This window comes from Cotesia glomerata, linkage group LG2 (assembly GCF_020080835.1).
Source record: "Cotesia glomerata isolate CgM1 linkage group LG2, MPM_Cglom_v2.3, whole genome shotgun sequence".
Classification (NCBI taxonomy): Eukaryota; Metazoa; Arthropoda; class Insecta; order Hymenoptera; family Braconidae; genus Cotesia; species Cotesia glomerata.
Window position 1 is genome coordinate 10,603,941 of NC_058159.1, and position 20,182 is coordinate 10,624,122.

General features: G+C 29.5%; 1 protein-coding gene across 2 annotated transcripts in view; it reads left to right on the top strand.

The window, feature by feature from the left end:
* Positions 1 to 16,726, top strand: part of LOC123258561 (SKI family transcriptional corepressor 2) — a 127,995-nt gene extending 111,269 nt beyond the window's left edge. For both annotated transcript variants that reach the window (XM_044718646.1, XM_044718647.1), the window contains exons 6-7: positions 5,177 to 5,291; positions 16,453 to 16,726. In XM_044718646.1, the coding sequence (XP_044574581.1) occupies positions 5,177 to 5,291; positions 16,453 to 16,553 (216 nt within the window). In that variant the 3' untranslated portion in view covers positions 16,554 to 16,726. The remainder of the gene's footprint in view (positions 1 to 5,176; positions 5,292 to 16,452) is intronic.
* Positions 16,727 to 20,182: the final 3,456 nt, after the last annotated feature.

Genomic DNA, 20,182 nt, shown 5'->3' on the forward strand with positions numbered 1-20,182 from the left:
TTGGTATAAATCTTCCGGTATAATTTTCCTGTCAAGTTCAGCTAAGAATGGATTTTATTAAATTCCTCCCCCAAAGGGGTTTGCGACGGCGTTAACAATGAAAAATTCCCGTTCTTAAACTATAGTTTCTATCGACTCCAAATTTGGTAGGAATCTTCTGTAAGAGATATAGAAATAATCTATAAACGAATTTTACGATATCTCACCCCACAGGGGTTGCGGGGATGGGTATAAACAATGAAAATTTTGAATTTTAAAGTTGTAGCTCTTACAGACTCCAAATTTTGTAGGAACTTTCTGTAAGTGATGGAAAAATAATTTAAGAACGAATTCTACGATATTCTACCTCAAAGAGAATTGCGGGAGCGTTAACAATAAAAAATTCCCGTTTGTAAACTACAGCTCCCATATATTCCAAATTGGGTAAGAATTTTCTGTAAGAGATGTAGAAATAATATACGAACGAATTTCACGATGGTTCACCTCACAGGGGTTTGTGGGGGTAGTTGTTAACAAATAAAATTTTTATTTTCCAAGCTATAGCTCCTACAGACCCCAAATTTAGTAAGAGTCTTCTACATATAATATAGAAATTATTTAAGAACGGACTTTACAACGAATTACCTCCAATAAGGATCGCGGGGGTGGGTGTTAACAATAAAAAATCTTAATTTCCAAAATATAGCTTCTAAAAACTCTAAATTTGGTAAAAATCTTTTATTTCTCATGTAGAGATCATCTCACAATGAACTTCAATAAAGACTATTTCCGATAGGAATTGCGGGGATGGATGCTAAAATCTAAAATTTTAATTTCCAAACTAACTTCTACAGACTCTAAATTTGGTGAGAATCTTCGTGTATGATATCAAGTTCAGCTAAGAATGGATTTTCTCGAATTCTAACCCTAGAAGGGATTGCGGGGGTGTTAACAATGAAAATCTCTCATTTCCAAACAAAAGTTTCTATGGACTTGAAGTTTTGTTGAAACCTTTTGTTTATAATGTAGAAATTTTCTCGAATAGGATCTTATAAAATTCCTCTCCCATATAAGAGTGTGGGAGTGATAATTGTCAAAAAATTTATACTTTTCAAATACAGTTCCTACAGATATAGAATTTGATAGAATCTCAAGAGAAATAGGAACTTACGGGAATGGCCTCCAAGGCCAACGGATTTAAATATTTTCCTTTTTTAATAATTATATTTGCTCACAACAATCGTCTCTTTGGTAGCGGCAAAAAAAGTCATTGTAAGGTTTCCAAAATTTAACTTTACATGTAGCTATTCACTCAACGGACTAAGAATTTTACATACATTTTATTTTTGCTGATCACATAACCCATGAATTGTTCTTATTACCGGACCGCGTGAAGGTAACAGATTGAAATGAATGCATTTTCTAAGCACTTGAGATGTGAAAAAGGAATTTGGCTATTTATTCTAAGAGAATTCGTTACAAACATCTACAAATAAGTTTCTATGAAAAATTGATGTCACGGAGGAAATTTAAATTAACGGCCAAATTCGTCACGCTTTAAGCTAGCCAAATTTCAACTTCACTTATGAGATGCGCAATTACTTTAACTGAAACTTTCAATGATCATTTCAAATTTTTTTCTTCGTTTCAGTCATTATTCATTTTTGGAAAAAAAGCACTGGAATGTCATAGTGATTGCACATTAAAATTTACAATGAATATTAGCTAGAATAATCACAGGGATAAAAGGTACGGGCCAATCTGATGAAATTTGAAATCAGTACAAATCTAAACAATACTCCCATTAAATTTCAAGTCTAGATCTCTAAAAATACAATTCTATGAAGTGCCCAGCGGAGCGGGCGGGTAACAGCTAGTATTATTATAAGAGATTCCTATCTATATAGTTACTCATCACGATATCTCGGAAACGATCAGACCTAGAAACTTGAAATTTGGTAGGAATATTACTATTGCCATGTAGAGGTCAGCTAAGAACGGTTTTTAAGAAATTCCTCCCCCAAAAGGGTTTGCGGGGGCGTTAACAATGAAAAATTCCCGTTTTTAAACTATAGCTCCTATCGACTCCAAATTTGGTAGGAATCTTCTGTCAGAGATGTAGAAATAATGTATGAATGAATTTTACGATAGGTCACCTCACAGAGAATTGCGGGGGTGGGTATTAACAATGAAAATTTTTAAGTTTCAAACTATAGCTCCTACAGACTCCAGATTTGGTAGAAATTTTCTGTAAGTGATGTATAAATCATTTATGAACGAATTTTACGATAGTTCACTTGACAGGGAATTACGGGGGTGGGTGTTAACAATACAAATTTTTAATTTCCAAGCTATAGCTCCCATAAACTTCAAACTTGATAAGAATCTGCTACATGTGAGGTAGAAATGATTTAAGAGCGGATTTAATGACAACCTACTTCAAATATGAATTGCGGGGCCGGGTGTTAACAATGAAAATTTTCAATTTCCAAGCTATAGCTCTTATAGGTTTCAAATTTAGTAAGAATCTGCTATATGTGTGGTAGAAATGATCTAAGAGTAGATTTTATGACAACTTACACCAAATATGAATTGCGGGGGTGGGTGTTAACAATGAAAATTTTCAATTTCCAAGCTATAGCTCTTATAGGTTTCAAATTTGGTAAGAATCTGCTATATGTGTGGTAGAAATGATCTAAGAGTGGATTTTATGACAACTTACTCCAAATATGAATTGCGGGGGTGGGTGTTAACAATGAAAATTTTCAATTTCCAAGCTGTAGCTCTTATAGGTTTCAAATTTGGTAAGAATCTGCTATATGTGTGGTAGAAATGATCTAAGAGTAGATTTTATGACAACTTAATCCAAATATGGATTGAGGAGTGGGTGTTTAACAAATAAAAATTTTGGTTTTCAAAATATAGCTCCTACATGCTCTAAATTGAGTAGGAGTCTTTTATATGTGATATAGAAATGATCTAAGAGCGGATTTTGCAACGAATCATCTTTAATGAGGATCGCGAGAGTGAGTGTTGACGATAAAAAATCTTAATTTCCAAAATATAGCTTCTAAAAACTATAAATTTGGTAGGAATCTTTCATTTCTAATGAAGAGATCATCTCAAAATGGATTTTAACAAATTCTACTCCTGATAGGGATTGCGAGGCTGGGTTTTAAAATCTACAATTTTAATTTACAAATTATAACTTCTACAGACTCCAAATTTGGTGGGAATCTTTGTGTATGATGTCAAGTTAAGCTAAGAATGGATTTTCTCGAATTCCAATCCAGAAGGGATTGCGAGTGCGTTAACAATGAAAACCTCTTATTTTTAAACAATAGTTTCTATGGCCTCGAACTTTTGTTGGAAACTTTTGTTTATAATGTAGAAATCATCTCGAATAGGATCTTACGAAATTCCTCCCCTACATGGGAGTGCGGGAGTGATGATTGTCAAAAAATTCATATTGTTTCTACAGATATAAAATTTGATAGAATCTCAAGAGAAACAGGAAATCACAGGGATGGCCTCCAAGGTCAACCGATTTAAATATTTTTCTTTCTTAATAATTATATTTTCTTACAACAATCGTCTCTTTGGCAGCAACTAAAAAGTCATTATAACGTTTCCAAAATTTTACTTTACATGTAGCTATTCAGTCAACGGACTAAAAGATTAAAATACATTTTATTTTTGCTGATCACTAACCGATGAATTGCTCTTATTACGGAGGAAATTTTAATTAACAGCAAAATTCGCTGCACTATGAGCTAGGCAGATTTCAATTTCACTTATGAGACCTACAATAACTTTAACTGAAACTTTCAATGCTCATTTCTAATTTTTTTCTTCGTATCAATTATTATTCATTTTTTGAAGAAAGCCACGGGAATGTTATATTAATTGCACATTAAAAGTTACAATAAATATTAGCTAGAATGATCACATGGATAGAAGGTAAAGGCCAATCCGATGGAATTTAGAATCGGTGTAAGTCAATTAAATTTCAAGTCTAGATCTAAAAATACAATTCTATAAATGCCCAGCGGAGCGGGCGGGTAACAGCTAATATATATATAGTTGAAATTTGGCATTTCAACATATAATTTTTTTTTTCATTTTATTTCTTTGAACTTAAATCTGATTCGTTCTTGAAAAGACGATCGACAAATTTTTATTTTCACATTCACGTCCATACACATACACATCAGGGCACCATCATAAAAATAGTCAAAACAGCTTCCTAGGGTTTAATAACATCGGGATTTAATAAAAAATAGATTTTAGAAAATCGGACTGCAATTGATGATTTCCAAACATTTATTTTTTCAATTTACAATTTTCGTAGCGAGAAGTTAACAATAAAAAAATAAAAACTGATCTATCTTATAGCATATACCGTCAGCTGCATATAATCAAGAGAAATAATTGTAAAGAATTTTATTGTCTAGAATCAAGACGTAAAATTCTTGAATCAACTCAAATTTACTTAAACCAAAAAAAATTACTTTGTTTAAGAGTTTTTCTATTCAAATATGTAGATGTGTATAATGTATATACACGTGTATAAATACGACTATAATGTCCTTAGTATCCTATAAAAATTTGACAGAAAACAACTCAGTAAATGATACTGAAATAAACAAATATCTGATCATTTTTTTATGTTTTTAAGCAAATAAAATATTTCTTAAAAAATTTCATTATTTTTTTTTCTTTTAATTTCTACATGTAAAATTAAAAACAAATTTTTCTTTACAATAATTTATTTGTCGAGAAATTCTAAAAATTGTCAGATGTTTATTAACTTCAGTATCATAAAATTAATTAATAATCTAAGCTATATTTACAGTTTTAAACTTCATATCAATTATCTAAAGTGTTTGTTAATAAATTATCATAAAAAACTAAAGACGTACTATCTTTAACATAACTTGACAAAACAGAACATATTACATCAAACTTTTTTGTAAGTTTTGACGTGAGATCGTCCATAATTGGCGGAATTATAAAAAAATTCATCTGAAAATCCAACTTATAAGAGCCTTCAATTTTATATTAATAAAGAAAAAGTAGAACACTCCTCAGTTCTTGCATTCAAGGCATGCTGTATTTAAAAAATATAAAAAAATTTCTGTTCGTTTACCTATTAAAAGAATAAAATTAGTAAAAAAAAATTTTCTTTCATTTGCAGGAACGAGAAGCAGAAAAAATAACAGAAGAAAATCTCTCAAATCGTGACGTAAAACCAAAAGCTTTAGATAATTGGAACACAAACACATTTTACCGAAATATTAACATAATTAAAGGTATGTAGATAAATTGAACAAAAAATAACGAACTGACTTAAAATTAATCAATGATTAAAATAAAAGGTGCTCTAATTGGAATTTCATTACTGATCTTCTCTTTGACTACTGTCTCATTTTGATACTCAAAGAGATACAAGAAAGCATGTCCAAGTTGCTATTTAACCGGTGTAATTAGTCAGAACTGAAGTGTTTACTGGAGAGATGATAAGAGCATTTGATAGCGCTGTAGAGGGATAACGAGGCATCGAGCTGTCTTTTAGAACAGCTCTCTAGCTTGAATTTACTATATAGGGGCGGGATTAAATGTTCTTAATCTGCGCACGCGTTTCAAATAAACCTGTGTCAAAAGAGAATTCACTCATGTATTTTTGCATCTACACAATAAACAATAAATATTTTTATGATGGTAAGATAAAAATACCCATTATGGGACGTATTTCATAGTAGGTCGAACATTTTTACCATTTAAAAATGTATTTCAGAGAAAAATACAATCTTATGAGCATTATACGATTATTTTATGATTAATTAATAGATATTTCATGTTAATACTCTTTATTTACTCAAAAGTAAATAAAAATATGCAATTTTTTGGAACAACCTTTATGAGACAGCTTCAAGACATATGGTCCTAGTGTCTCATAAAAGAGGTTCCTATTTTTGAGACAGCTGAAAAATAAATAAAACAATTTTTATATTTAGCTTTTATTACTATGAGATCATTTTTTTTACAAAATATGTGATTAAAACATTTGCTTAACAGCAAATTATCAATTTTTCATTAGTTAAACGATTAACTCACAAAAAATTTGAATTTAACTTTATTTTTCTCCTTTTATTCTTTTCTGAATTTCTTTTACTTTTTCCATTAATAATTTTTTTTCTTCTTGTAATTTTTTCTTATTCTGTTTTTTTTTCTTCTTGCTTTTTTTTAAATGTTCTTTTTCTAATTGAAGGTTATACCATTAATGAGAGGTTCCTACTGAAGGTAGTTTGGATTTACCCAAATTTTCAATTCTAGTCCTTTTTTTTTAGATAAATATTCTACCGACAATGTGAAGATCTCTTTGAGTGGTGTTTTATCTAAAATTTGAAATTATAATAATTTCATCAAAAACTTATTTCATAATGAATAATTTGTCAAAAATAATTTTGCTTTACCTCTTCTTACAGTAACTGATGAAATTTCCTATCTGCTAGAACTTTGTCCACTACTTCTTTCACAAACATTTTCCAAATTTTCTTTCATAAGTCCTGAAAAATTTTTAAATTTATAATTTTTTGTTATTGAATTATAACTAACACAAAATAAAATTTACATACCTGTCTGATGATTTTGGTTAGTAGAATGGTTTTCAACTGTCAGTTGTAGATTGCTAGAATCATTCTGAGAGAGTAAATGAGCATTACTGATATCAATAGCAATTGTCTCATGAAAGCTATCAGTTACGTTTTCGTTACAAGTAGTCAGAGTCTTCGTTGTATTGGTATCACTCAATTCTTCATTAATTATTTGAACTGGTTCTTCATTACCGATTTTGACCGGAAGCTCGTATAGAACTTCATAATTAAATTAATTTCTAATCACATTTTGTTTGCCATTCAACGTATCAAAATTATTGTTTAAAATAATAACAGATTGCATTGTTTCATCATTGCTCACTAAGTTAGGGTGCACTTCAACATCTATTAAACCTTTTTGATCATTTGTACCTTCTTGATCATTTGTTTTAAAAAGATCAATACCGGAATCAATACCTGTATTAATACTTGAATCAATATCTGTACATAAATCACCTCGATTAATGCGTGATCTATTTTTGAAAGCATCAAGAATACTACGGTCATTTATAGAATTTCCATTTTCTTTATTACTGGCTTTTGCTTCGGAGTATCACCTATTGCAAAAAATGTATACATTTATGATAAAAATAATTAACAACAAATTATTCATCCGACTTATCTACAAAAAAAAAAAAAAAAAAAAAAAAAAAAAAAAAAAATTAATATTTGCAATAGTAAAAAATAAATAAAAAAAAATTGAATTCATTTAACTTAGGTTTGATCTCGAATATTATAAATTGTACAAAAAAATTGTAAAAATAAATTGTAAGTATTAAAATAAATTGTAAAAATAAATTGTAATTTTTAAATTTGATCAAATTACTTATAAATATCGATTGTAAATATAGTAAAAAAAATGTATAAGTATATAATTGAAAATTGTCAATTAAATTTATGCAATTATTCGTTTTAAATACCCGTCGATTTTTTGTCAATGCCAAACCAGTAATCAAACAAAGCTTTTTTCTCTATATCACCGGTCCATGATCCATTAATGGCTGCTTCTTTAAAATCAGAAACTAACTCCTCTGGTAAATTTTTCTCAAAAAGTTGTAAAAACTTCTTTTTCAATAGCCTCATCGGAATATTTTGTGTCATTAGTTTCGAGTCTTTGCTTCGATTTTTTACCCTGGTTTAAAACATCATAATTCACGGCACGCATCAAATGGATATAGTCCTGTTCTTCGAAAACCACTTTTAACCACCTTCTCTGCATTTTTCATATTTTCTAGAGTAAACTGAAGAGCCAGAGGAAAATCTTCTTTTTTAATATGTGTCACTCTTTGTTGACTTTTCCACTTAAGAACAGATTTTTTCCATGTTTCCTTGAAAGGATGGAAAAAAGATGTATCGAGTGGTTACATAATATGAGTGGAGTTTGGAGGTAACATAATCAATTCAATCTGCTTTTCTCGACGAAAAGTTACCAGCGGTAAGTTCAAGTGTGATGAGTGATTGTCCATGTAAAGAATGACAGGAAACTTGGTATTTTCTTGGACTAACCATTGGACTAACCATGGGTAAAACACGTTTGTTATATATTCGTAAAATGTTTCCGTTGTCATCCAACCATTATCTGACATTCCAATACCCCAGCCAGTTGGAGTATTCTTAACAACTTTTTTCGGTATATTTTTCTTGTATGAATACATAATCATAGGAGGAGCACGAACACCTTCAGCACTATACATGAACAGTACTGTTAAAGCCTCTTTACCTCCATCTACAACCGTGTATACAGCTTGAGTTCCTTTTCCAGCCAGCACACTTTCAGCATCGGGACATAAAAGTATGCTACTTTCATCACAATTATAGAGTCTATTGGGAGAAATATTCAATAAATTCTTTTTTTTTTTAATATTTTTCGGTGTTTTCAAACCAATCCTCCAACTCTTCTTTACTAACTTCCACTCTACTAGAGCTTAATTGTTGAGGTTTCCTAATTGAAAGTTCAGAATGTCATTTTCTGAATGCTTCGTACCAGTGGCGGCCAGGACGATCATCAGTGAAGGGCGTCTTTTTGGAATTAGTTTGGACGTACTGTTGAATGCAATCCAATAAATCAGTCTTTGTAATTGGTGCTCCGATTTCTGCTCGATGTAGCACCCACTTAACAATCTCATCTTCTTCTTTTCTTGATAAAATTGTTTCAGGGCCTGTTCTTCTTTTCATTTTCTCAGGGTCGCAAAATTTTTTTCTTCCTAATGTAGCTACTGGAATTCCATATGCAGCAGCAGCTTTTCTTATAGAGAGTCCTGTGTCCTTGATGGCTTTTAAAGCTTCCTTAATATCACTTTTATCATAATTCATTTGGCCATTTTTCATATATAATCATATATAACCAATTTATATATAAATACTAGACGACCCGGTGAACTTCGTATCATCTACATATATTTGTGAAAACTATAGTCAAAACTTAATACAAAATTTTTATTTACATTCAATGCAACATAGTTATACACTTAATCAATTTAAAGCTTTTTGATGGACTACATTTTTTATCTTTTTTTTTGCGGTGCGTAAATATATAAAGATGATGGTTTTCCGAATCACGAACACAGGACGTATAATTTCCCATGCACGAAACAGAGAAACTGCGATTTGATTCCGCAAATTTTCAACGACTGGCCTAGCGATTTATTTTTTAAAATATCTCCGAATTGGCTGAACCGATCGACATCAAAAACTAATCAGCTCTTAACCTTTAAAACCCGCATCGATCGCCACCAAAAGCGTCAGAATCGGTTGATGCGTTCGTGAGATATCGTCGAAAAAAATTGAAAAAAGTGTTTTCTTGTAATAACTCCGAAATGTTTCATCAGATCAATTTTTTCGTCCCAAATTATTTATAGAGCTCAAAAAATTACATCGATCGCCGCTAACAGCGTAAAAATCGGTCGATTCATTCGAAAGTTCAAAAAGTCCTAGTTTATGAACAAAAATCCACAGATTCGGTAGAATCTGGCGCCAAGTTCCGTTCAAATCCGTTGTAAACGGAGCGCCAGACTACCGACTGTGTTTACTGTAAGCAGAACGGTATTTCGAGGTTGCAAAATTTTATTTAATTATATGGTTCTCCTTTTTCCAAAATGATATATTATAAAAGTAATTTATACTTTATTTTACTGATATTAATTAATTATAATCAATTATAACACTTAATTCACTTAAAATTATTAAATTTTATCAGCACAAACTATAGTAAGCCCAGAAATTTCGATCCTGACTTTTTTTCGATGGGGAATATCAGCGCCACAGACTAGATAAAATAAAAATGTGTAGTAATCCTTCTTATAGACACGCAACTACAGTAAAAAAAAGTGATTCATAGCTTGCATCTATGGCCGCCAGGGTGCACTGGAATTACATCTACATAAACTGTAGCTTCAAGGGGATAGTTTGCAGTAAAAAATGCAGTCAACACGAGATTTAAGTTGTTATCAATTGTAAATTTTCATTATAATTACAAAAATACTAAAATCCGAACAAAAACAGTTTCACTGTAAAAAGTCGCGCCAAGTCCACGTTCATAAGACTATTAGGAAAAAAATTTTTTTCTTTACAAAAGATACAAAATAAAAAATAAAAATCCGAGTAACCGATATGATTGTTTATGATTTTCGGAAATTAAAAAATTTTTTGTAAATTTAAAAATTAAAAATTTTAGAACGTTACTTGGTGTGCATCATTGTGTATTTCAATTTTTTAAAGTCCTAGTAAATAGATTTTACGAATTTCATTAAAAGTAAAATATTTTGCAACCGCGCACACTAAATACGTTCTAAAATTTTTTAATTTTTAAATTTACAATAAAATTTTTTTTAATTTCCGAAAATCATAAACAATCATATCGGTTACTCGGATTTTTTTATTTTTTTATTTTGTATCTTTTTGTAAAGAAAAAAAAATTTTTTTTTCCTAATAGTCTTATGAACGTGGACTTGGCGCGACTTTTTTTACAGTGAAACTGTTTTTGTTCGGATATTTGTTTACATTCTACTCACCACTTTGACACAACCTACATATCAATTGAATTATCACGAAATCCGTTTTTAGTTGAAATCAAATCATTGAATAAGAAAAATATTTAAATCGGTTGACCTTGAAGGCCATCCCTGTAATTTCCTGTATCTCTTGAGATTCTTTAAATTTTATATCTGTAGGAACTGTATTTGAAGAATATGAATTTTTTGACAATTAATACCTCCGCACTCTTATATAGGGGAGGAATTTCGTAAGATCCTATTCGAGATGATTTTTATATTATAAAGAAAAGATTCCTACAAAACTTCGACTCCATAGAAACTATCGTTTGGAAATGATAGTTTTTCATAGTCAACGCCCCCGCAATCTCTTTTAGGGTTAGAAATTGATAAAATCCACTCTTAGCTGAACTTAACATCATTCACGAAGATTCCTACTAAATTTTGAGTCTGTAGAAGTTACAGTTTGAAAATTAAAAGTTAACATTCTAACACCCACCCCCGCAATCCTTATTGAGGGTGGGTTGGGTAAAATCCGCTCTTAGATCATTTCCGCATCACATATGGAAGACTCCACCTAACTTTGCCGTCTGTAGGACCTACAATTTGAAAGTTAAAAATTTTCATTGTTAATATCCACCTCTTACAGAAGATTCCTATCAAATTTGGGAACTATAGGAGCTATAGTTCAAAAACGGGAATTAATCATTGTTAACGCCCCCGCAATCACCTTTGGGGGAGGATTTTTTAAAAATTTTTTTACATACAAACCTTCTCCTAACAATTCTAAAGGCAACAAAAAAAAATTTAGCTCAATCGGTCCAGCCGTTCTCAAGTGATGCGTGGACATACATGCGGCATTTTATTTTTATTTATATAGATATATAACTATTTTTTCTCGGAAAAAACAATGTTATTTGGTTAAAATGAAAAATTCGATGGTCATCATCAATTCTTTCCTTTTAGTTGTGAATTTGATTTCGGATTATGAAACCAGCAATTAGAAATTAAAAAAAAAACATATCTAATAAGTAAACAGCAAAATTTGTTGATTATTTTTGCAACTTAGTAAAGTATGTACTAATAAAAAATTTTATATTTAAGTACAGTTCAGGGATTTTTTTTGTTTTTTTCGTATATTTCAGCTGTGAATCATAAATAAAGACATTGTCTCATAATGGGTACTTTTACCTTATATGGGAATGATTCCTATAATATTTTAGAAATCATTCCTATACTATTATTGAAATAATTCTCATAATACATCGGAAAGCTTTCCATAATTTTCTTTCCTTACTGCTTCATTTTTTATTAAAATTTTGTAACATCAATTTTAAAGTAAAAATGCTATTTTATTTTTTTGAAGATCATGTAAAACTAAACAAATTTAGAAATATACCATAATTTCATAATTTAACCATTTTTTATGAATTTAACAAAATTTTTTAAATTTTGGCTTATGCTCAACGATTTGAAACTGAAACATTAATTTTTCAATATTCTTATACTTTTTTCTCTTTGTGTCAGCAAAAATAAAAAATTTATATTGAAAAAATGAGTGAGTCAATACGTGAATTCTTAGAATTGTCGACCAATAAAATTTATGCACAAATTTTTTTAAAATGTTTTAATCATATCGTAATACTTTTTTTTTAATCTGAACAATTATCTTACATTTATCATTTTTTTCTGCTATAATTGTTAGCGCTATCGACCTGGACCATAAATATCATTTGCTGCACTCATTCCGAGTAACTGTTTACTATGGAGTGCACCAGTATAACCTCGATTTAATCCAAAATCGTACGAATATGAACATTTACTATAAAAAAAAAAAAAAAAAAAAATAGTTTTTTAATTAAAAAAGACGAAAAATAAAAATATTCATTTACTTGCATACTGAGACACTTTTTTGAATTTTATTTTTATTATATTCTCTTTTCAGTAGATGTTTAATATTGTTTTTGCTTTTAAAATTTGCTTCTATCTGATGACAGATATTACTTCGGTATTCTCAAAAATATTCACTTTTTTTTCAATTTACTTATAAAGTTAGCAATACTATTGATTTTTATTAAAAATTACAAGAGTATTTTCGAAGATGAGTTGAATTTTTTGAGGTTTTTTCTCTTTGTACTCGAGTGAAAAATATTTAAAAAGCCGGAAGTAGATAATTTCGCATTTTCACGGAATAACAAAAATATGTTTTTCAAAATACCTTCGTTTTAAATCATGCTGAGTGTTTACATCTCTAGCAGCTTGATTCTCAGCTTGTGAACTATCTAAGACACTACTATTTAAGCTTGAATGAAGTATATTTGTTTGTTGACTGAAAAAAAAAATTTACATAGTTTTATTGCAGCACAAATAAAAAATAACTAAAATCCATAGATGATAATGTATAGTAAAAACTAACTGCATCACAGACATTGAAATCACTGAATTAAAAACTGTCATCATAACTATAGTCAAAAGAAAGAAACATCCAAGTTTCGATTGCTTGCACATTGTTTTTTTTTTTAATTTTCCGTTGTTTGTGACTCCCGACAAAAATAAGAATAATCTTCAATGATATCTTAAATTCTGAAATTATATAATCCATGATATATTCACATTATTGGTAAATTCAATGCATAAAGAAATGAAATAATATCAATTTACCTGTTTTGAAGATTCAACTTTTGACAGATAAAATTTTGCTTTCTTCAAAGTATTTTTATATTTTTAATAAAATTATTAGAACTCATTTAAAAAAATATAATTAGTTTGATTATTGTTATTAGACAACAATATAAAGTAGTCGTTTTACTTTTGAAAAAGTCTACTGACAGATACGCCCAAAATCTCTTTATATATATACATGTCACAGTTCCAAAAAAATCCTTGACTTCATTAGAAAAATAGTGAATTCAAACGTTACAATCAATATTTGCGCAGATTATGGTTTTGTTATTGACAGTTCAATGACGCGTTCGTAAATTTAAATACATACAAATGTTTCATTTATACTTCCGATAGTTGAGCACCTACCTCGAAAACTAATAATTTATTATCTACAACCACAACTGCCAAATATTATATGTTAGGTACAATCTGATAAATTTATTATACATTTAGTCTTATCGAGAAGATAATGTCATTAAATAATTTTTTAATATTTATAACTCATAACAAACTAATAAATCATTATTGAAACTCAATAAAATGGGTGAATAAATATATTGAATTTGTGAATTTGTGTATATGTAATGTAGATAATGTTAGATTTCATTTTAAAGAAAATTTTATTACTCATGATTACTCATGAACGAATCAACCGATTTTGATCGGACTGACGGCAATCGACGTGGTTTTTTTATTTTAAGAGCTGATTAGTTTTTGGAATCGATCGATAAAGCCGTTGAAAAGTTATTCCAAAAAAACCACAATTGAAAAAATTTTTTTTGTAGTTTTTTTGAGATTTCTCAAAATCTACTAGTCCGAATCAGTCCAAAGTGTATTCAAAATCTAAGTTTGATCAAACCCTTTCGAATGACGCCAACCGCGATGAAATCGGTCAAGCCGTTCAAAAGTTATAAAAGGGTTACACACACACACACACACACACACACACACACACACACACACACACACACACACATAAGGCGACTGCGTGGCCGAGCGGTTTAAATCTTAAACTGCCGTACAGCAGTCGCTCAGGCGTGGATTCGAGCCCTGGCAGTCGCAATTTTTCTGCGATTTTCCGGGGCTTGCTTCCTTGCCGACTGTACTTTGACCAGGTCTCTGTGGTTTCCTCGGTCGCTGTACCCCTGTGCTAATGGGCGGGGTACAGGCAAATGCGGGTACAGACTGTAAGTCGGCCACAGCTGCAAAACGGAGGGAATAGTAGGTGGGACGTAAAAAATCCCATATGTCGAGGCCTTGCAGGCTGACGCGTGAGGTCCTGCTGGAGAAAAGGAAAGAGGAAAAAAAAGCGGAGGGAATAGCTACATGATTATATAGGAGGAATAGCTATAGGAGGAAATAGCTACAGGAGTAGCTTGGAGGGGGCCTGGTACTACGAAGTAATGCTAACGCGGTCCCGCAGTATCAGGTACAAGAGAGGAGAGGGTTTTAGTGAGTAAAAATCTCACACTACCGGCAACCAAATCATCAACATCTAGCCGGTGTCTTATGAAGATTTCCCTCCTCTCGCCAAAAAAAAACACACACACACACACACACACACGGACATCATCGCGAAAACATTCAGGGAAGCTTCCTAGGACCTCAAAACGTCGAGATCTGATGAAAACTCGATTTTCGAAAAACGGGATAAAACCAATAACTTCCCGATTTTTGAAAATCTTCGATTTTCTTAGCGGGAAGTTAAAAATTGACTTGAAAACATACTAAAATAATCATTTCCAAAACGAATGCAAGAGTAAAATTCCATTAAATAGACAAAGAGAGTAAGTAATTTTTGGCCTAGACTGATGGTGAGGTATGCAAATTAAAGTTTATTTAATAAGCTTTTAGATGCAATTTACAAAAAATTTGATAGGATATCGCATTTAATTGTTATTGTACGGAAATACGGTAAAAGTGAAAATTTTTTCGATTTAAAGAAATTTTTGAATTGCTGTCATTTCTAAACTAATTGACAAATTTGGTTCATTTTAGAACTTAACCTCAGAAATTGTCCAAAAAATGAATGTGTTACGTTTCATTAAAATCCGTTCAGAATTAAGAGAGTTTTAGAAGAGACAGAGCCGGTAATATCGTATATAAATATATATATATATATATATATATATATATATATATATATATATACATAAACTTTTGAATCATATGTATTTTCTGAATCCGCTTGACGAGCTGAGTCGAAATATAGCAAAATTTTTCAAAAATTCCGTCATGAGGACCGATGCAATAGTAAGATTCTATAGAAATCTGCTAAAAATTAAAATTGTCTTGATCATTCGAATGAAATATGCAGTTTTTTAGACCAAGAATTTTTCCCTCAATTAAATGAAACTTTCTTAACTGCACAGTAAAAAATTTTACGTCATTGCGTCAAAAAATTTTGTGTTAAAAATTTTTGTGTTAAATATTTAACACTTTTATGTGTAAATTTAACATTAATTGTGTTAAATTAACACAGAAAAATGTTAAATTAACACAAAAAAGTGTTAAATATTTAACATAAAAATTTTTAACACAAAATTTTTTGACGCAATGACGCAAAATTTTTTACTGTGTGTGAATTATGAATATTTATATGAATAATTTATACTTCAGCCAAGTGTTTTTTTAAAAGTACATAAATAAGAAAATTTACAGTGGGGGAGGGGGTGTAAAGGGGGTACTTAAGAAAATGCAGTTTTCGGGACCCAAATATAGTAAATCTTTTTTTTTTTAATTACACGGAAAATAAATTGTAGTGGAAACATCAGCGGCTGTAGTATCCATTTACTACAGAATGTAATAGAATAGGGAGACTTCAATGGAGATTTCCAATGTGTAGTAAATGGAACTAAAGTCGCTGTTGCTCCCACTACAAATGGTTTTCCGTGATTTTATTTAAAGAAAATTCATCAAATTTTCAGCTGTAGTAGAAAAAAATTTTCATTTTTTGTGGACAAAATAACCTACCCCCTAAAAGAATGAATCAAAATTTTTCCATAAAATTTGAATATGCTTGAAAAAAATAAAATTTTTATCAATAATTGAGCTGAAATAACTCATTTTCAGCTTAATGACTGAGTCCACATTCTTTAAAAATTATTTTTTAATTATTATTTTGTCTCCCTTCTCCCCTAATTGATGAACTTGTTTTGTTACAGGAACAGAACTACGAGAACTAAATATTCCAGATTGCTCAGCATGTCGACCAAAAACAATGTTTTATGACTTAGTAAACAATAACCCAACTTCAACAAACTAATGTAAAATACTAGTGAAAATTATCATTATTGTTACGTTGTAAATTATAAATAAGTTGAATATAACTTTTAAAATACTAACCGGAAAGACATGAACGTTGATTTCAAATTTTTTAAAAAACAAAATTTCAAAAATTGGCGTGTTAAATTAAAACTTCTTACTATATAAACAATGCATTTTCTAAAGCAAATTGTTTTAAATAAAATTCAATTTTTCAAGATTTCTAGTCATCCTAGTCATTGATCATTTATTATTATCAAACAATATATATTAACTTGTAGATATTTTATTATTGTAAATATTATTTTATCGATATAATCGTAATGAAAAGAATAATTATTATTAATAATTCAATTTAAATCTTCATTCTAGCTTATTCTAGACAATTTATCTATGATAATACATAAAAAAAATTATTAAAAAATTTATGAGCTAACAAGTAGTCGAATTCCTATTGAAAATTTATAAATAGTATTAATTATAAACTTCAGAGTATTATGAAAAATGTATGAACACGTATGAGGAATTTAATAAGTTCTCATCAAGCTCATATTAGCAATCAAATTGTAAGTGATAAACTGCCGAGTATAGGTAAATCAGTCGAATAAATACCATTATTATTATTATTATTTAATAAATCAAAGATAGTTAATATTATAAGCCAGCTACCCGATCCAAATTATTGGAGAATGACTAATTTTTCATTATTAATTGTTCACCATAATATTTTATCGGTATGAAGTCTCAATACCATCAGAGAAAATTTAGGTGACGATAATAATTAAAATTTGTTTAGACAATTATTATTAGAGAAAGATGTAATTTTTTACTCAGTGTAACTTTTTTCAGTGACTGAAAAAATAATTCGGACATCCCAGACCAGAACTCGAACCTGGATCTTTTGGTTACGCGCCAAATGCTCTACCCGTTAAACTATCCGAGACCTATCCGTAATTACTATTCAGTTACCTATTAAGTTAGACTGAGTAATTTTCATTTGGCCAGGAATTTTTAATGTATATTTAATATATGAAGATCGGTTTTTTTTAATTTAATAAATAAAAGATAGTTAATATTATAAGCCAGCTACCCGATCCAAATTGTTGGAGAATGACTGTTCGAGTCCTGGTCTGGGCTGTCCGAATTATTTTTTCAGTCACTGAAAAAAGTTACACTGAATAAAAAATTACATCTTTCTCTAATAATAATTGTCTAAACAAATTTTAATTATTATCGTCACCTAAATTTTCTCTGATGGTATTGAGACTTCATACCGATAAAATATTATGGTGAACAATTAATAATGAAAAATTAGTCATTCTCCAACAATTTGGATCGGATAGCTGGCTTATAATATTAACTATCTTTGATTTATTAAATTTAAAACACCGATCTTCATATATTAAATATACATTATTATTATTATTATTATTATTATTACTATTATTATTATTATTATTATCATTATTATTCATCTTCAATAGTTATTACCTATTCATTATATTAGACATCCATTATAAATAAATAGCACTTATGTTAATAATTCATATCGATGTAATAAAAATTATAATAAAATCGTTATCGTATAACAGATATATCATGTATTAAATAACTATAAAAACACAAAAAGTGTGTTTTAAAAAAATTTGTTTTAACTCAATTTGATCCTTTGCATCCATCTTAGAACAAAAATTACGTCTCGTTCCTCTTAATCTTTTTTTTTAAGGTAGCTTCAGAACTCATATTATCCCTCGAACTCAATGTCATGACTCCAACTTATTTTTCTCCTTGATATCGATATCGTAACATGGAAATCATTTTCATGACGATATAACAAGAATTCATTTTTCTACATAAAGAAAAATTGGTGAAACATCTAAATTGAGACCAAATAAATTCATATTTGTTAAATAAATCAAAACTAAATAAAATATAACAAAACTAGTTACGCACTTTTTTTTTCATTAGTTTATTTGAGTGGTTTATTTGCCTCATCCGCTGTCCCTCTTTCTACCTTTCCTTAAGTTTGCACTTACTTTTTCTAGCAATATAAGTAAACTATTTTTAATAAATTATTCAAACAATTTCTAATTACAATATATGTCAATAATAACGTATTTTTATAGCAAAAAGAATATCCATTGTAAACAAGAACATCCCGAAAATTAATTATCAAAAAATAAGTCATAAAATTATCAATCAAAATAAATGAACTATAGTTTTCAGTATAAAGGTATATATATCACCTATACTATTGGAACTTGACAATAAAATCTTTGAACAGTATAAAACCCTGGAAAAACGTATTACGACTAATGTTCTGGTAAATTGAGTTCACAAATATAAACATTACTTATTCTAGAACAATTCCAGGCAAGTTGACACATTGTTGCTTTCATAGTAAATACAAAACCATTTAAATAAAAGTGAGTAATTTGAGTAATTAAAAAAGAATTATCTTTAATTATTACAAATACGTTATTTTTAAATCTGACAAAAGAACCGAAATAAATAGTAATATACGTTTATAAATATAAAAAGTTTCTCTTGACAATAGAACCATTCTAAGCGGGTATTTAATATTTTGATTGCGGCAGGTAAGCCGCTTATATTGATGCTCCCGCGACTCTGCATTTGCCGTCCCCTAGTTAGACGCACATTTAAAAAAGTATACCCTCTCAACATAAAAAAAAAGATATAATAAACGGTTCTCTTATCGAAAAGAAATCATCTCAGTCTTTTTGTTACATTTCTTATTGATATAATCATTAATCACTATATAATATACTTATTTCAATTGCGTCAGACAAATAGAATAACAACCAATTAAATTTTTTAAAATTTTTATAAATAAATTACTCAAATTCTTTATCGATTAGAGATAATGTCAAGCTTTAATCATTATTTTTTGTCTTCACAAAAAAAAGAAGAAGAAGTTTATACATTTCTCTTAATCAATCGGTAAATTAATTTTTTAGATAGATTTCATAAAACTTTATCTAGTAAATTTTATTCTCTTAATTAAATTTAACTAGTTTTGCCATTATATGTCTTATGTAGTTAAGTTAGTCAAAAGAACCATTGACTAAAAAATGTATGCTTATAATCGACGCGCCTGAAATCAAAAGTAGCTTCGAATTTGCACCCACTGATCTACCATTGAGACGTAAACGCTTGCTCAAGACTGCTAAATTGACCAAAAATTACGTCATTAATGGGCCACACAATCGCATTGCCAATCTTGTAAATTCCCTACACAACGATTTGGATTTCTACGGAGGAACGTTTAATAACTTCATCACTACCATGAAGAACTTGCTGCTCACTTACCACTAAATAAACAATTTAATTAATTAATCACTCGAATTTTTCCCTGATACTTGATATAAATTCTGTGAGTCTTAATGTATATTGCCGATGGGCGTTAGTATAAATAAATAATATAATCGGCCTTGTCATCAGAATAGAACCTAGAATTCTCAATCGATCTTGGTGGAACTTGAAACTCTTCATCTTTAGACTATTATCACTATTTTCTCAAATAATGTTTAAATAAAAAGAGATAGCATATTTTTTAAGAAAACAGTGACCTAGTTGAAATTATCTTCAACATATCGTAAGTATATTCAA